The sequence below is a fragment of the Phyllostomus hastatus genome, unplaced genomic scaffold, assembly GCF_019186645.2.
Source record: "Phyllostomus hastatus isolate PE091 unplaced genomic scaffold, TTU_PhHast_1.1 phas_scaffold_200, whole genome shotgun sequence".
NCBI classification, from domain to species: domain Eukaryota; kingdom Metazoa; phylum Chordata; class Mammalia; order Chiroptera; family Phyllostomidae; genus Phyllostomus; species Phyllostomus hastatus.
The window spans coordinates 2460654-2479997 of NW_025334016.1; the positions used below are offsets into that span (position 1 = coordinate 2460654).

A 19344-nucleotide genomic window follows, 5' to 3' on the forward strand; every position below is an offset into this window, starting at 1 on the left:
AGGTTTTGCCCTGAAACAAAATTGGGTTATATCTTGTTACCCTGCCACAAGCCTATTGGAGCACTTATCACATTGGACTGTATTAGTAGCTTACCTGTCCAAGTGCTTTAATGGGCTCTGTGCACCTTCCAGATAAAGCCTTTATCTCATTTATCTTAGTGATCTTTGGATCTTTAGCAAGAGCCTAAAAATAATGAGAGTACACAAATGAATGAATGAATGGCTCATGAACAATGAGCTTATAGACAAGCATTTCCCTGAGAGTTTTCTCAAAGAAATTTTAAGTTCCTGTCTAAGTTTTCTTGGAATCAGACCTTTTTTGGCTAATATTTTTCTTTTATTTTTTCCACATTTTTTATTGTTGTTCAAGTACAGTTGTCTCCATTCCCCCCCCACCAGTCCCCTCCATCCCAGCCATCCCCACCTCCCACCCTCCATCCTACACCCCTTTGGCTTTGTCAGTGGGTCCTTTATACATGTTCGTTGACAACCCTCCCTCTTTCCCCCCCATTATCCACTCCCCATCTGGTTGCTGTCAGTTTGTTCTTTATTTCAGTGTCTCTGGTTATATTTTGCTTGCTTGTCTGTTTTGCAGGCCAGCACTGAATCCACTGAACCACACCAGCCAGGGCTTAGAATCAGACCTTAAGAGAAAGTATAAATGGTTTATTTAGGAGATGATCTGAGAAAATGTTGATAGAAGAATGAGTAATTGAGTTAGGGTAGAGAAAGAAGTTAATAGAGGATGTAATAATTAGCAATTGTGGATAGTTGAGACTCAGTTCCACTGGAGATTCTTAGAGATTGTATAGAACATGTGTCAGAATTGTCCCACTGAAGGGGTAAGGAAGCTGGGGTATTCACTCACCAACTCCCTGCTTCCATCAATAAAGAAGGATTTTTCTGTTTGTTCACTGATCTATCTTCAGCCTCTAACAGTATCTGGCACATGGTAGGTGTTTAATTCTTATGTGTTGAATGAATGTATGAATGAATGAATAAATGTTTAGAATGCCGAGAATAAATTATTTTCTAGCACTTTAAGTGCATTTCCATAGAAGTTATCAATATGGTAATTACAAGTTTTCAAAAAATATTCCTTTTAAACAGGGGTTGATTACTAAGCTTTTTAAAATAAAGGAATAAATAATACATATTTTAGGTTTCTTGGTCCCTGTGGTTTCTATCACATAAACAACTCTGCCATTGTAGCACAAAAGCAGCCATAGACAGTAGACTAATGAATGAGTAAGGTTGTGTTTCAATAAAACTTTATTTACAAAACAGGCAGTGAGCCAAATTTGGTCTTAGTTTGGTTCTGATTTTCCCACCCCTGTTCTAACTTATGTTCTCCAGAAGCCTAGTTCTCTGGCAGGTCAACTATTACATCACTGTGTACTTCCAAGTAATATTGCCATTCTTCTTATTTATGCTGATTGTCTTTTCACTAAATTAAACTGGCTCTCTTCCCAATTGTGTGAATTAATTATGCTTTGTTTGTCAATATAGGAGCAGCTCATGGCCTGTCATCCATTCTCCAGATGCTTCTTTCTTACTATGAGCACATCAAGCCCTCAGATCAGGAGCTGGTATGGCAGAGTGTGGACTTCCTCATGGAACAGGAACAGAACTGCAACTGGCCGCCTGAGCTTGGAGAGGCCATTGAGAGAGAGAATGAGCTGGTGCACTGGTGCCATGGTGCCCCAGGTATCACACTCATTATTATATGAAAACACTGCCTTTCATCAGGCTTAGCCAAAGAAAGGTACCTTTTCTGAGAAGTGAGAGTACTTCTCATATTACTACATGAGATAAAAAGGTCAATATGAAAAAATTTTAAAGATTTTATTTATTTATTTTTAGAGGGAGGGGGCAGGAGGGAGAAAGAGAGGGAGAGAGACATCAATATGTGGTTGCCTCTCATGTGCCCCCTACTGGGGACCTGGCCTGCAACCCAGGCATGTGCCCTGACTGGGAATTGAACCAGCAACTCTTTGGTTCACAGACTTGCACTCAATCTGCTGAGCCATCCCAGCCAAGGCCAAAATCTGTGTTTTAATAAGATCCCTGGGTGATTGGTATGCACTTTAAAGTTTGAGATGCACTGTTCTAGAATTCTTTTTTAAATGAGGATTTCCATCATCACCTAATAAAAAAAATCTGGAGAAGAGAAGCCATCTGCACTGAACTTTCTTGAACTGAGCCTAGAAACTTATCAGATCCCATCTTTTTCTTTTTTAAAACCTCATTACACTGCTAATTAGGTCTTCAAAGAAGGGGAAAGTTAAATTAAAATAAATCAATCAATTTTGTTTGAATGGCCAGGTGAAAGATTTAAAATACCAAAATAACACAAAATTTTTGGATTAGGAATGGATTTAATTTTCAAGGCTATGCCTCAATGCTATAAGCATAGCTATAAAACATATTTTTCTTTAGTTTGTTACCAGGTTTGTATTATTTCCCTCCCCTTCCTTACCTAATTAATGTTCTTTAATTGAAGTATAATTTTATTTTTCCCTTGGTACAGTTTGAGTTGATTAACAATACAAGCTTTATTACATTGGCCATTTTTCTCTCTGCCTGACAAATTTACCTAAGGAAGGGACTTCAGAGGCTCCTATGTGTGCTTGTACCAGTGCCAGAACATTGTACATTATGTTTAGGCTAATTCCATCAGTTATAATTTGAGCTCATTTCTTATTGCTTTGAACGTTTGGAGAAAAACAAGTTATTTACCATTCTGGAAATGATAGCTCTTCATTATACGCTCAACAATCCCATTTCACATTCTCTTTCATCATTTTCAGTGATGATCTCTGGATATCCTTCAAGCACACAAGGATCCTTGAATCTTACAGATTTCCCAGGTTAAATACAGAATATTTTAAAAGGACTCAGTTGCACCAGTAACAGCCCTGTAAAGAAATGGAAGATAATCTACTAAAATGAGTGGGTCAGTTCATTGATGTGGGTGTCTTAAAGGGCACTTATTCCATCCTTTTTTGTACCCCATACTCCATCTGTCTTCATAAATCACATACCATAACAATACAGCAAAGGATTCATCACCTTGGGAACTTTATCCTCATGTATCATTCACGTTCAGTATCTTGGTAAGATTAAACATAAGTTGCAAAGAAAAATCATTCAACCCATGTCTTCACTGGACTACCAAAAATAAAGCAATTTACAAATGAATAAGGAACCAAATGGGGCCCATTATTTCTGCCAATCTGCATTCCCACCTCAAGGGTATTGGTCTTTTAAGAGATCTGCTAGAAACAGCATCAAGTATGATTATAAGTCTGATAAGTGCAGGTCAAAGACCATCATGATTTCTCTGAAGGTGACAGTAAACTCTCAAAAATTGTAAACAGAAGATGGTCTAGAAAAATGATTTTTACTTTTTGAGGAAAATATTTTTTGAGAGTAGATTTATGAACAGCAGGTTTGGGACAGCAGATTGATTCTGTTATTAAAAACCTGCCACAGACAATCTACTTGTAGAACTTCATCAATGATACTTTATTTCCTCCTATAATTGTTTCCTATTGACATTCCTTCAACCCACCTCTACAGGTGATCACCTTAGTAGTTTTCATTTATTCAGTGTAGAAATAGTTCTTAACTCTAAGTTAAAATAATAACACTGGATTCTATTTGTAGCTCTGATAGTAACCACTTATGTGACCTTGAAAAATCCGCTTTGTTTATTTTGTCTTTATTTCTTCATTTTTGAAATGGGCCCATTGAGATTGAATAGTGAAACTCAATATTTTTACCACCAGAGACTCCCTTTTATTCTGTGCACCTTTGCCATCTCTGAGGGATATACCCCAAGAGCTTTGCAGACATACTCATATATAAATACCCAGTGTGTTGTATAGTTTTTATCACTAAATGCAAGGAAGTATAGCGGGCAGACTCATATGACCTTGTCATAGCCTTAATGATTCTGAAATACAGGACAAAAGTCATTTAAAAGTCATTAAAACAAATACTATAGCTAAAATAAAGTTTAGATTGCATTATGTTACATCATCGCTGTGGTAACACTGCATTTCCTTTCTCTGTGTGAAACACAGGTGTGGCCATTTTTTAAAAATAATTTCACAAGGGCTCCTGGGTAGGTAACTGAATTGAAAACAACAAGGGCCTGTGCAGCACAGGTGTCATTGTCACTCAGCTTTGTAGTCCACACTGTGCAGTACACGCCTCTGTAAAATTACTGATCCAAGAATGGACCCGCCTGGTGATCCCCAGAATGTTGAAATTGTATATGCCAAGTCTGGCTGTCTCAAGGTTCTGCTTCACTGCACATTTTCAAAGACTTAGTCTCTCAAACATTAGTTCTTAAGTAATAATTCCTTTCTCCAGTTGTCTTTGTCAGAGGCATATATCATTGCTGACTTGGGTTTCTTATCATCAATACACCTTAGCATTTCCATGGTGAAATGACCTAATTCCCATCAGAAGCAAAGAAATCCAACATGCCTTCCTTTTAAAGTCTTATTGTGGATTTCATTAGGTGGGATTAGGAGACAATAGGTTTAGAAGTTTTTCAAGGTCCCTTCCATTTACCATTCTGTGATCCAGGCTGCAAGAACAGACCCTTTTTCTCTGGCCAGAACCATAGGGTCAATACCTATTAGGTGCCTGGGGTTAGTGGTCTATAGCAATTGGACCATCTTAGCCCTTTTTCTTTCCCCATGTCTTATCTCTGCTCAGTGATGGCCTATGCTGGGTTGAGAAATGAGACATTATAGGGTCAGCAGACATTTGGGAACCCCTTGCCATGTGTGAAACACCATGCCACAAACTCAGGGAGCCAAAATGAACAAGATCCCACCCTTGAGTAGTTTTCACTATACTAAGGGAAGCAGACATGTACACAGAGAATTTTAATGTGATAACTGTTAAGTGCTGAGGTTTATATAGAGAATGATGGGAGCTCAGAGGAAGGATTCTTGGTTTTCCTCCAGGTTTAGGGAAGGGTTCCTGAAGGAGGTGATACTTGAGGGAAGTTGTCCAGACCAAGAAAGGTGGGAAATTTGTTCCAGTAAAAGTCAGTCAGAGGCATGGGATCCAAAGTGAAGGAAGGGGATCTGGGCAGTTTGGTTTCACCAAAGTGGAAAGCTTTAGGTAGGGAATAGAGGGAAAAATTGCAGAACAAATAGGAGCTGGGCCACAAAGGGTTTTCTGTGTCTCACCTGGAGACTGGCTTCACGTGGATTTTGAGGGGAAACTAAGAGGCACAGATTATGCCACAGCATTGGTTCATCTTGAGGCAGGGGGCTGACCTTTTGTACCCCTGTGCCAGTCATTGGCTGAAATCTGCTGGGGGTTGGGCATCTAGCCTAATTCCCATTTGGTTGAGGGCAAATCTCCCAAGAGGGCAGCTATGAACTTTGTTAGCAGCCAGGTCATAGCAAATGGGAGATGGGGCACCTGCCAGCAAGGTTAGGGTGATTCAGGAGAGCATGAAGGCCTTTCAATTCACCTAGCTAGTTATTCCTCATTCTTCAATACTCAGACTAGATGGTGTCACTCACCCTCATGGGCCTTTCCTGCCTCTAAGTGTAGGTTAGGAGCTTTCCTGTGTGCTTCTTCATACCCTAATTACCCCCTCACATAGCCTAATTAATACCTCCAATTAGGTTGTAAACACTATGAAGGCAGGGACTTTTTAAAACCTTGGCACCTACTGGTGTGCCTGGCATATAGTAAGTGTTCAATTAATATCTAAATGATCACCAAATTCTGTCAACAATCTCTTTCATTAGCCTCTTTGCCCTCTTTTTGCCCCATGATTGGTTCACAGCTATCCCATTGCCCTTCTTTAGGTCTCTCCTGACACCAGTGTGGGGCATTTTGTCTATACTACTAATCACATTATTAAAAAGAAAACCCAACCAATCCACAACAAAAACACTCCCACTGGCTGGTTCTCTGTTTCCCACAAAACACACTCCAAATGGCCTAACTGGACTTGTAAACCATCCCTAATGTGAACCCCATTTAGCCTTCCACCCCACTGTCCTGTTGGTTAGAACATTGCCCCACTGGTCTTCACATAGATTATTTATCCAGGCTCTGAATCTTTGCCCTTGATGATCTTGATGCCTGCAATGCTTTCTGTCCCTAACCTTCGGCCTGGAGTTTCCTATGCATCCTACATAGTCTTGAAGAAAGCCCTACTTCACCTGTCTCCCTCAGGGAACTTCCACTTTTCTGATCCCTCTAGTATAATTGAAAGAACCATTCATTTTATGTTGCAAAAGCATGAACTACATGTCCTATTATGTGTCAGTCACATGTATATATTTTTCTCTTCCTTTCTAGACAACTGCCTTCCTGAAGGGCAAGAATCATGTTTAGCACTTAGTTTGAACCACCCAAGGCCAGGACTTGCTATATAATATGGAGAGCTTGGTACAAAATGAAAATGTACCTCTCTTAAAAATGATTAAGAATTTTGAGATGGCAACAACAGAGCATTAAACACAGCATGGGGCTGTTTTGGAGGCCCTTGTGACACTGTACATGCCCATGAAGTCAGCCATTCCTAGGGCCGTGCATACGGTACATATTGAATACTTTCTAATGAATTTATATAGTGAATGAATATATGTATAATTAAATAAATTCAATTATTTTAAAATCATCCTTAGTTGGTAGGAGATACGTTGTTCCTAAAACTGAAGGAGGACAATGCTATAGATCAGGCGAACTCAGCCTGGCCTCAAGCAAAGCTCGCCTGAGTTCCTCCTCCTGTTACCCACTCCCCCAGTCTTCCACAGAACTGGTCTGTAGTGCAAAAAGGTTGGGGACCACTGCTATAGATGACCATTATCAGGGGTTGACTAGAAAACATTGGCTGAAGAGATCCTGTTATGTAAGTGTTAATCATAGGAAGTGTTAAAGGATAAATATTAAAAGAATAAAGTCATGAGTCTCAGAAAAATATAAAATGAACATATGAATTATTTTATTTGCTCATTAATTAATAAGGGAACCAGAAAGGCATTACAACTGGTTCAAAAGAAAATCCAAAGAGCAGACATATTTATAGGCCATTAGGAATGCCGACATAAATTTGCTCAGTAGATGCAAAACTTGCTGCTTCCTTCCACAAAGGTTGAGGAATATCAATCCAACCTCTATCAAACAGAATGCAAGTTTCTAGGGACAGAAATTCTTTAAATTACTATCAATTTTCTAAACAGTAATCCTATTTCTACAGAGTTGTAAAAGAGCCTAGTCAAAGACAATGAAAGGCAGAGAAAACCTCAATGAGTTAGTTAAGATACTTACTAAATTCCAGTCTTTTCTACCTTATACAGCAGTAAGGTAGTCCATGTACGAGAGAGAGTGATCTTGGGTTCCTAACCTCTTTTCTGAGTATGAACGCCTAAAACTTGGGGAAAATGTTTCTATTAATAGTTGTTGCTTCTGTTATTTCTATTCCTGCCTATGTAATTGAGATTGCCTTTGTTGAGAAGCTTTGAAGGAAAACGTCTTTCCTTGGAACAATCAAATTGGGATGAACTCATTTCACAGCTGAAGTAAAAGTCTTGGCCAAGTCATTTGGGACCATTATAGTTTTTGGCAGGACTCCCAGATTTTCTCTTAAGAAAAGGTATATAGTTATAAGTACTTTATCATTATAAATTCTGAACCTTGGAGTGGGAAACAGAATAGGCAAACTAAAAACATTTAGCTATTCCAAATAGCCAGATATGCATAATGCTTACCAGAGTATACATAGTTAAATATTAATTTTTAAATTATGGATTTTATCAATCTCTGTACTTGTTGCTCTTTCTCCAGGACCAAGACCATGATGCAATTCAAACAACTTAAATCTCACAGGAAAAAAAAATAAGACTCCCTTGTAGGAGATTCTATAGCCTTGCTATAGCCAAAATGTGATCTCCAGCAGGACACTTGTTAAAAATGTAGTATTTCAGTCCCCACCTCAGAACACATTAAAATGGGTATTTTACCAATACACTGGTGATTTTTGAGCCTTTTACAGTGTGAGACGTTCTGCTCTATAGTATTAAGCCCTGAAAGTCACCTCTAATGTCTTTGATGTTTTCACAGGAATTGCCTATCTGTTTGCCAAAGCTTATCTCGTTTCCAAGAAACCGCAGTACCTGGACACATGTATCCGGTGTGGGGAGCTCACATGGCAGAAGGGCCTGCTAAAGAAGGGGCCGGGAATTTGCCATGGTGTAGCTGGCAGTGCTTATGTCTTCCTGCTGCTATATCGGCTCACAGGAAACTCTAAATACATCTACCGAGCCCAAAGGTCAGCCATTTTTCACATATAATTTTTTCCCAAATGTTAATCTAACTAATGTTCTGAATAGGTAAGAGTCACATAGTTTAAAAAGTATAAAAATAAATACATTAACTATGCACTCTAAATGTATAACAGTACTATATGTATTGATTGCAACTTGTATTTTAAATAAACAATTTAAAGAGACACCATTTCAGTTTATATAGATCTATCTCATAATTTTAATGACTATATAGTTATTTACTGTAGATGCACCATTATTAATTTAATCAATATATAAACAATTGACAGTTGTACATGTTCAATATTTGCTAACACAAACTAAATTGTCCTAAATATCCAGTACATACACTTACATGCACTTGTGCAAGCATTTCTTATAAGAGAAATTTTAGAATTGAAGTCATTAGACCCACAGGTATTTCTAGCCCACTTTTGCCCATTTTTCTATTATGATACTTACATTGACAATTATAACTCTGTCAATATACACTGTAAATATTTTCCTACTTTGTCATTTTTCTTTCAACTTAGTTCATGGTCTTTCACCAGACAAAAAATTTAAGTATTTTTCTTGTCAAAGTTGTTGAATTTTCAAGCTTTTTGGATTTTGTGTTTTGCTAAAAAGACCCTTCCCACTTTAATATTGCAAAAAAGGGGAAAATATTTACATTGACTTTGAGTGCCATTATGATTTTACATTTTAAATCTTTGATTATTCTAGAACTTACTATTTTTGTTTAATGCTGTCAGATGGATATCAATCATTGTGTTTTTTAAATAAAAGACAAAACTACAGTAACATCTGTTGACTGCTTACGCTAATGGTTTGAAACCCCAGTTTTATCATAGACTGAATTTAAATAAATGTGTGGGTTTGTTTCTGGACTTTCTATCTTTCATTATTTATTTATTTATAAATTTTCTTAGCTGTTCTCTCATCCTTCCAATTGTATTTTAGAATCAGTTTTTCAAATTAAAAAAATCCCTATGGCAATTTCACTGGAGTTTCAATGAATTTATAGATTACATTGGTTAGAATTAACATCTTTAGAAAACTGAATTTTTCCATCCAGGAACATGGTATGTTGTCCTTTTATTTCAGTTTTAAAAAATACCATTTGGTAAAGTTTTGAACTTATGAAGAAGATCATGTATATTTCTTGTTAATTTTATCCCTATTATTTTATTTCCAGGTGTATGAGTGGAATTTTTTCCTCCTCTGTATTTTTAGGTCATTTATTATTGGTGTTTATGAAAGTTTTTTAAGGCATACATATTGCTGCAGTTTAGCAATCTAAGATGCACTTCTTTCATATAAATCTGCTTTGCATCTTATAAATATCTTAATTTTGATAAATATTCTAATGATATATCTATACAGCTTACTGAACTCTATTACTGTTTCTATGAATCTTACATTAGATTCCAGTAGGTTTTCTAATAGACACTTATATTATCTGCAAATAATTATAATTTTGTTACTTTCTCTTTTGTATACTCTTTTTAAAAAATTTCTTACTGCATGGGTCAGAATATCCAAAACAATGTTCAGTAATAAGAAGGATAGTGAACATCCTCACCTTTATACTGATTTCATTAGGAATGCTTTTCTGTTTCACATGATTTTTAAAATTTGCTTCCCATGGTGTATATAATGTCAGATTATGACATGCCTCTGCTCAGGATAATTTAGTGGTTTCCTATATGTCAGAGTAAAAGTCAAAGTCTGTCCTTTGAATGAAAGGCCCTAAGCAGGGGTGTCCAACCTTTTGGCATCTCTGGGCCACACTGGAAGAAGAGTTGTCTTGGGCAACACATTAAGTACACAAACCCTAATGAAAAATGATGAGCAAAAAAAAAAAGGTTTTAAGTAAATGAGCGATTTTGTGTTGGGCCACATTCATAGCCATCCTGGGCCACATGCAGCCTGCCCTGTGGCCTACAGGATTTTGCCTCCATTTACCATTTTGATACCATCCCCTATTCTTTTTCTTGGTTCTTTCTACCATATTAGCTTCCTTGTGATTTTGTTAGGATGCCAGCTACAATCTTTCTCAACGCCTTTGAAGTTTTGGTTCTTTCCACCTGTAATGCTCACTTTTATGTATGTGTATATCTCCCAGTGCCTCAGTTCATTCAGACCTTCACTCAGAAGTCATTGTCTCAGAAAGGCTTTCCTAAGCCAACTTATATAATATTCAATGTTAAATATAAAATGTCATTTGTGATATTTGTGTGTATGCACTGAAGGAAAAATACTACCATATGTAAGTCCTCTTTTGAAACTTCATTGTGTAGAAATTCTGTTAACGTATTTTGATTCATGGCTTCCTAAACTGTTCAGGTTGCAACCTGACCCTTTATTTCCCAAGTGTAGAAAAAGTAAGTCTTTTTGGATCTTATCTAGATTGATGCTATATCACCTTTGGGATAAATTTCATCAGAGGTTGTCATGCTCTAGAAAGCATATTGAAAAGGTCCAGAACAACTCCTTATTTTTCTGGCAGCCAGTTCTAGCTTACAGAGTCTTAGTTATAAGGTTCTGGAGTCCAGGGCCCTTTAGAAAACTTAAATTCCTCACAGTTACAGAATGAAAATTTTCAGGTAATATCTGAATAGTATATGGGCATTTAAGTGCATAGAATACTAAAATTTCTACTTCATTATAATTCAAAGTTAAATGAATTATTTGGTGGCACAAAGTGGGGGGACTTCCTTCATTTTGGCAGTTACTAAGTCAATGATGTGAAACAATATATACCTCTCCAGAATAAACATTATTTGTTCATCGCCTATTACTCTTAACATACAGTTGGAATTGATGGTCCCAGAAAAATATTTGACAACCTTTTCAATTTCTTCTATGATTTCTTACTTTTTCAGATTTTCTATCTGTTCTTGAGTTAATTTTTGAACTAAATGTATTCCTACAAACGTGTCTTATCTGATTGGATTTTCAAATGTTTGAGGTAAAGCTGTAACTCTATAGTTCTATGGTACTTTAAATCTCACATGTCTGTACCTATATGCCTCCTAATACTTCTCCTTTTTGGTCAAACACACCAGCATTTTGTCTATGTTGTTCATGCTGTAAAAGAACTGGCTTTGTTTTTGTTTATTAATTCTCTTTGTTTTTCCCTTTTGCTTTCTAATTTATTATTTTCTGCCTATATTTTGACTTTCTACTGTTCCTTTCCTTTATTTTGTTATTTTTGAACAGTTTAAAAGAATGCTTAATTAGAATAACTTTCATCATCCTAGTGAAAAATAATAGTAATTAAAAACTCAAATGAATGAATTTCCGTCTGAGTTTAGTTGGTCATAACTGCCAGGATTTTTTTTTAAGATTTTATTTATTTATTTTTAGAGAGGGAAGGGAGAAAGAGAAAAACATCAATGTGCGGTTGCTGGGGGCCGTTGCCTGCAACCCAGGCATCTGCCCTTACTGGGAATTGAACCTGTGACACTTTGGTTCACAGCCCACGCTCAATCCACTGAGCTATGCCAGCCAGGGCTCACCAGGTTTTGATATATAATGATCTCAGTGTCTTTAATTCTTTTTAGTTCTTATAATTACCATTCTGAATTCTATTTTGACAGAATGTTTTAGAAAAATAAAGTTACTAGTTTGAATTCTGCACCATTGGGTAAATTTTGGGGAACATAATTTTCATTTTAATATGATAAGACACTATACAGGTCAGAATACAATGAAACTATGACTCTCCTACATTGCTATTATGCTTCTAAATTGTTGTGCTCATATATTGTTTAGAAATTATTTTAAATAGCACAAAAATGTTCAACATATTATTTTAAGTAAAACAATGTAGGATACCAAATACTATACAGACTAATTTTAACAATATAATAAATCAATTAAACTTAGGGAAAAACATTAGAAGAAGACAGAGCAAAATTAATTGTGGGTTTCTTTTAAGTAGAATTGGTTGCCTCTGTTTAACAAATACTCTGCTATAGTATGTTTATGTGAATAAATGAAATTTACCATGTATTGAATGCTTGCTATATGCTCAGAGCTTAACATATGGTATCTTTAATTATTACAGATAATTTTATGTAGCTCTGCAATTCACTATTTTAAACTCAGATTAAGAAATTTTCAAAATGCCATATAATGTGAAATTATCAAAATAGTGGGTTCCAACTTCAAAGTTCTTCCTCCTTCTACTACACCAGGGCTTCTTGTTTTTATCATTTTTTTATTGTTGCTCAAATACAGTTGTCTCCATTTTCCAACCACCACTTTCTGCCACCCCCCCATCCCCACCTCCCACCCTCCAACCTTCCCCCCTTTAGCTTTGTCCATGGGTCCTTTATACATGTTTCTTGATGACCCTTTCCCTTCTTTCCCCCCTTATCCCCCTCCCCTGTGGTTACTGTCTGTTTGCTCTGTATTTCAATGTCTCTGGTTATATTTTGCTTGCTTGTTTATTTTCTTGATTAGATTCTACTTATAGGTAATATCATATGGTATTTGTCTTTCACCACCTGGCTTATTTCACTTAGCATAATGATCTCCAGTTCCATCCAGGCTGTTGCAAAGGGTAGGAACTCCTTCTTTCTTTCTGCTGTGTAGTATTCAATTGTGTAAATGTATCACAGTTTTTTGAGCCACTCATTTACTGATAGGAACTTAGGTTGCTTCCAGCACTTGGCTGTTGTGAATTGTGCTGGTATGAGCACTGGGGTGCATAGGTTCTTTAGAATTGGTGATTCAGGATCCTTAGAGTATAATCCCAGCAGTGAAACTGCCAGGTCAAAGGAAGTTCCATTTTTAATTTTTTTGAGGAAATTCCATACTGTTTTCCACAGTGGCTGCACTATTCCCTTTTCATTTTGCTGATGTTTTCTTTAGCCGCGCAGAAACTTTATTTTGATGAAGTCCCATTTGTTTATTCTTTCCTTTATATCCCTTGCTCTAGGGGACACATTGGTGAAAATATTGCTGCACGGAATATCTGAGATTTTCCTCCCTATGTTCACCTCTAGGACTTTTATGGTATCACAACTTATATTTAAGTCTTTTATCCATCTTGAGTTTATTTTTGTGTATGGTGTAAGTTGGTGGTTGAATTTCATTGTTTTGCATGTAGCTGTCCAGATCTCCCAAAACCGTTTGTTGAAGAGGCTTTTTTTAAATTCCATTTTATGCTTCTACTCCCTTTGCCAAATATTAATTGACCATAGAGACTTGGCTTTATTTCCAGACTCTCTATTCTGTTCCATTGATCTACGTATCTGTTCTTATGCCAGTACCAGACTGTTTTGATTACTATGGCCTTGTAACATAGTTTGATGTCAGGTATTGTGATCCCTCCTTCTTTGCCAAATTTCTGTGGCCATTTGCAGTCACTTATGGTTCCATATAAATTTTTGAAATGTTTGTTCTGTATCTGTGAAATATGTCATTGGCACTTTCATAGGGATTGCATTGAATCTATAAATTGCTTTGGGTAGTATGGGCATTCTGATGATGTTAATTCTTCCAATCCATGATATAGTATATGCTTCCATTTATTTGTGTCTTCCTTAATTACTTTTCTCAGTGTTGTGTAGTTTTCTGAGTAAAGGTCTTTTACCTCATTGGTTAGGTTTATTCCTAGGTAGTTTATTTTTCTTGTTGCTATAACAAAAGGAATCTTTTTCCTGATTCCTGTTTCTGATATTTCATTGTTGGTACACAAAAATGCCTTCAATTTCTGAATATTGACTTTGTATCCCACCGCTTTGCCAAATTCACTTATTAGGTCGAGCAGGTTTTTGGTGGTGTCTATAGGGTTTTCTATGTACATTTCATGTCATCTGCAAGCAATGACAGTTTTTCTTCCTCCTTTCCAATTTGGATGCCTTTCATTTACTTTTCTTGCCTGATCTCTGTGGCTAGGACTTCCAATACTATGTTGAATACAAGTGGTGAAAGTGGATATCCCTGTCTTGTTCCTGACCTTAGTGGAAAAGCTTTCAGTTTTTGCCCATTGTATATGATGTTGGCTGGACTTTTTTCATATATTGCCTTTATTATGTTTAGGTATGCTCCCTCTACTCCCACTTTTCTGAGTGTTTTTATAATAAATGAATGCTATACCTTATCAAATGCTCTTTCCACATCTATAGATATGATCATGTGATTTTTGTCTTTTCTTTTGTTTATGTGATGTATTATATTTATTGATTTGCAAATATTGAACCATTCTTGCATCCCTTGGATGAATCCCACTTTATCATGGTATATGATCTTTTTGATATATTGCTGGTTACAGTTTGCCAATATTTTGTTGAGGATTTTAGCATCTATGTTCATCAACAATATTAGTCAGTAGTTTTCTTTCTTTGTTGTGTTTTTTTCTGGTATGGGGATTAGGATGATGCTGGCTTCATAAAAAGAGCTTTGGAGTCTTCCTTCTTCTTGGATTTTTGGAATAGTCTGAGAAGGATAGGGGATAGCTCTTCCTTAAATGTTTTGTAAAATTCTCCTGTGAAACTGTTTGGTCCAAGGCTTTTGTGTGTTGTAAGCTTTTTGATTACTGCTTCAATTTCATCAGCTCTTATTGGTCTGTTCAGGTTTTCTGCTTCTTCTTAATTTAGTTTTGGAAGATTATATTTTTCTAGAAATTTGTCCATTTTACATAGGTTTTCAAATTTCTTGGCCTATAGTTGTTCATAGTAATTTCTTACAATCCTTTGTATTTCTGTGGTATCAATTGTAATTTCTCCTCTTTCACTTCTTATTTTATTTATTTGGATCCTCTCTCTTTTTTTTCTTGATGAACCTGGTTGAAGGCTTGTTGATTTTGTTTATCTTTTCAAAGAACCAGCTCCTGGATTTATTGATGCTTTGAATTGTTCTTTTAGTCTCTATGTCATTAATTCTGCTCTGATCTTGATTATTTCCTTCCTTCTACTCACTCTGGACTTTCTTTGTTGTTTCTCCAGTTCTTGTAGGTGTAGGGTTAGGTTGTTTATTTGAAATGTTTCTGTCTTTTGTAGGTAAGCCTGTATTGCTATGAACTTCCCTCTGAGGACTGCCTTCATTGTGTCCCATAAGTTTTGGATTGTTTTGTGTTCATTTTCATTTGTTTCCAGAATCTCTTTGATTTCTTCCTTGATCTCATTATTCACCCCTTCATTGTTTTATAGTATGTTATTTGGTCTCCATGAATTTGAATATTTTTGAGTTTTTTCCTTGAGGTTGGTTTGTAGTTTCAAGCCCTTGTGGTCTGAGAAAATTTTTGACATGATTTCAATTTTCTTGAATTTGTTGAGGCTGGTTTTGTTTCCTATCATGTGGTCTATCTTTGAAAATGTTCCATGTGCATTTGAAAACAATGTGTACTTTGCCTCCTTGGAATGAAAGGTTCCATATATATATCAGTTAAGTCCATCTGATCTAGGACATTGTTCAGTTCCACAATGTCCTAGTTGATATTTTGTTTGGAAGATCTATCCATTTTTGACAGTTGGGTGTTAAAATCCCTATTATAATTGTGTTGCTGTCTATATGTTTATTGAAGTCCTTCAAGATTTTCCTTATGTATTTGGGTGCCGCTATGTTGGGTGCATATATGTTTACAGTATTTATGTCTTCTTGATGGATTCTTCTCTTGGATATTATGAAGTGTCGTCCTCTGTCCCTTTTTATGGCCTTTGTTTTGAAGTCTATTTTGTCAGATATAAGTATTGCTACCTTGGCTATTTTTTTCCTCACCAGGGCTTCTTAATCTAGGGTTTGTGTATTATATCTCAAACTGAAATGTAGCATTGTTTTCAATTTTGAATGTAAGTAATAAGCCACAGGAAAACTAGCAGTAGCTGTGACTCTGTCATCAGTAGAAGTCATATATTACTCTTGTTGCAGATATTGCGAAATTTATTTCACTCCCACCACTACTTAGAAACGTCCACAGTTATTAGATGTACTACTACTTAATGTGTTAATAAAGAATACACATATTATTATATCACAAATTTGGTTTAACTTTGTTGCTAGCTATTGCTTTTAATATAATTAATTTTCTTTGGGCTCTTATGTATTTTATTTTATGTATTGAAGACCTTTTTCGGAGATGGAGTCCAGACTGCTAAATGTTCCATTGCACTAAAAATGTCAATATTCCTTGAAGCTATACCATGAAGCTTCATCATGTAATTACACATTTTGAATTAACTTATAGGATACATCATTATTCTGAGCAAAAATGGTGATGAGGAAAACTTTTGAACTTTATTTAGAAATTACTGCATATTCAGGAAAACAGTTGCTAGAAAATTTGCACCAAACAGAATTGTAATATGTGTCCTGCTGATTTATTTTAAGCTGCCATCAATAATTACAAAAACTTTAAAAAGATCAAATGAGTAATCACTCTTCATAAAACCCCCTATGTAGTAGCAATCATCTAAATTTATGACAGTATCAGTTGTCAGGCCGTATGAACCTGTGAGCTCTAGCTTATGAATTGGCAATTATTTTTGTTGGTGATGGGAATAAGGAGAGCATGTTAGTAAAGAGATGACATAGGTGACAGCACTTTAAATGCCATTAACTATAGTTACCCACTATAAATAATGTGAATAGGATTTGTGGCAAAAAGTAGTAAAAGTATAAAGCTCTTTCATAGAGAATTTAGAGGCCAGTGATTTATTTTTAAAGCAGATGTCCTAAAAATAATCTATCTTGTAAGCTGAGTTTGCTATTTGGTGTCATGATTATAACATGTGGTTTGCCTTTTCTTATTCATCTTATTTCTTTGTTTACCCAAAGCACAGATTGTATAAAATCTTGCACATTTATTTTCACAATCTCCTCTCTGTCACATATAAATGAAACCCAGCTCAGAAATATTCCTGCAAAAAAACAGCATATTTACTTTTTTAAAGGGACAGTCATATTTCAGCTTGCTATTCAAGATAAATGAAAGTATGGCTACTTATCTGTCTCTCTTACTTTTAATTACTGGATGACAGAAGGAATGAAATCCTAAGGAAAAAACAAATTGATTTGCTTTGCAAATACTCAAAATAGTTGAATTTGCCTGCCAACATCATTTGTTGTGAAACACACATAATTCCGTAATGGCTCCTCTGTTGTTTTAACAATTTCTTTCTTAAAATGTTATACAATTCTGGAAAGAAAATGATGCTAAAACTTGAATTTAGCAGAGAGGAGAAAGAAGCAACCCAAGGTCAATAATGTGAAAACACTAATGTTAAAACTCTTTGTATTTTCTTCTTCTTCTTTTAGGTTTGCTGAATTTTTATTTACCGAGGAGTTCAAGGCAGGTTCTCGTGTCCTTGAAAGTATATACAGCTTGTATGAAGGCTTCTCTGGGACTGTGTGCTTTCTGATTGATCTGCTGCAGCCCAGTCAGGCTGAGTTCCCTCTCTTCAGCGTCTTTGTTTAGAAGGCTCCATGTCCCACTGTGGCCCTGAAGAAGGTCCCTGAGATTTCCCAAGCCTACTGGAGGCAGTTTCCATACAAGCCACATTCAATGGTATCACAACCATGAGCCTTAACATTGCCACAGGAAGGAAGGAAAAAAGGAAGGGAGGTGGGGAGGGATCAGACATGTGAAGGCAACAAGATACCAGACTTAAGGTAGAACAGTCTGAGAACGTGCAAAATAAAGACACCACAGCTCTTCTAAAAACCATAGAAATTCAATATTTCAGAGACTAGAGATGAAACCAGAAATCACAGGAGAAATGGAAAGATAAATCATTCGTTTTTCAGTTAGGGCATAAAAAACAAAATTGAAATGTGAGCAACAGCCATAAAATGTCAATACCTTTGCAATTGGGGAGAGAATTTGACCATTTGTGGTTCCCCTCCACCACTAAATTCAGAAGTAAAGACAATCTGAAACTAAAATAATTGCCCAGCAAAAAGCTGCTAGGATGAATGAAGTATCAAGTTGCAAAAAAAAAAAGAAACGTTTTGGTTGTCCTATGCCTTTATTCACTGAAATGCGTGATTTTTACTAAGTGGAGAAATTTTCATATGAATCTCTATTTTTATCATTGCTCTGGGTACATATCATAACTTCATCTAAACCCTGAAATTTGAAGTTTCCTTAGGCCTCACAGCATCTCTTTTCCTGGTTCCTTTTTTTGCCCTAAAGCCCAATTAGAATAGTAAAGTTCATAGGCTAGTAAATACTGTAGCAAGAATTGCTGTCAAATGTTTTTCTCAATTTGAAGCGTGAGCTGTTATTGTCTATTGCAATTTTTTAAATGACTATGTAATTCCTGTGAAGCTATTAGCTGAACCGTAAAATATACTTGTGGTAAAAATCATTCATCTCAAAGATCAGGGTAACCAATACCAAAGTGTGTCATTTCTACCTTTGATGGAATACTGTGTCCTGTAGAACAGTCAGACACTGGCAGAGGAAGGGACTCGTGATTGTGAAAAGGATGTTGTTCAAGTTTATACTGTTAGATTAAGAGATGAGTGAACTCCTTGGCTGATTACCTTATCTTCCAAGACACATGCTCCACAAGAAATTGTCTACAATTCCCACTGAGCCAAGTTGTCATATTAAATTCAACCTTGCTGTAAACACATAGAAATTGTAAAAACTACTTCAAGTAAAGTGCTTTTCAGAACACTGTAGGAGCATCTGCTGCTTTAATACTCAAAATGTGAGTTTACCCCTTTCCTAGGACTTGGTAACTGGCAATTTCATGTATCAAAGAGGAGGAGGAAGTTGTATACTGTGTAAGATTTAACAATTATTTAAATAGTAATTAAATATTTGGATATATATGTGTATATTTTATATATACCCCCGTGTAACTCAAGCATTTACTTAGTTCAGTAGTTCTTCCTGATTCATAGGTGAACTTTGGGAGCAGTTGGGGAATACTGCCTTGCCTAAAATATATATATATGTACATGTGTGTATGTTGGCATGTGCCCATGTGCTTGTGTGTGTGTGCATGCTCATTTTTCTGGGATGATCTGTAGCATTCATAAGATTCTCAAAGAAATCTGTGGATGAAAAAGG

The 19344-nt window shown here is 36.0% G+C and overlaps 1 protein-coding gene across 1 annotated transcript in view; it reads left to right on the forward strand.

The window, feature by feature from the left end:
* The window catches only part of LANCL3 (LanC like 3), a 113137-nt gene extending 95398 nt beyond the window's left edge, over nt 1–17739 (forward strand). The window contains exons 3-5 of the mRNA XM_045860655.1: nt 1510–1707; nt 8110–8317; nt 17580–17739. Of these exons, the coding sequence (XP_045716611.1) occupies nt 1510–1707; nt 8110–8317; nt 17580–17739 (566 nt within the window). The remainder of the gene's footprint in view (nt 1–1509; nt 1708–8109; nt 8318–17579) is intronic.
* Nucleotides 17740–19344: the final 1605 nt, after the last annotated feature.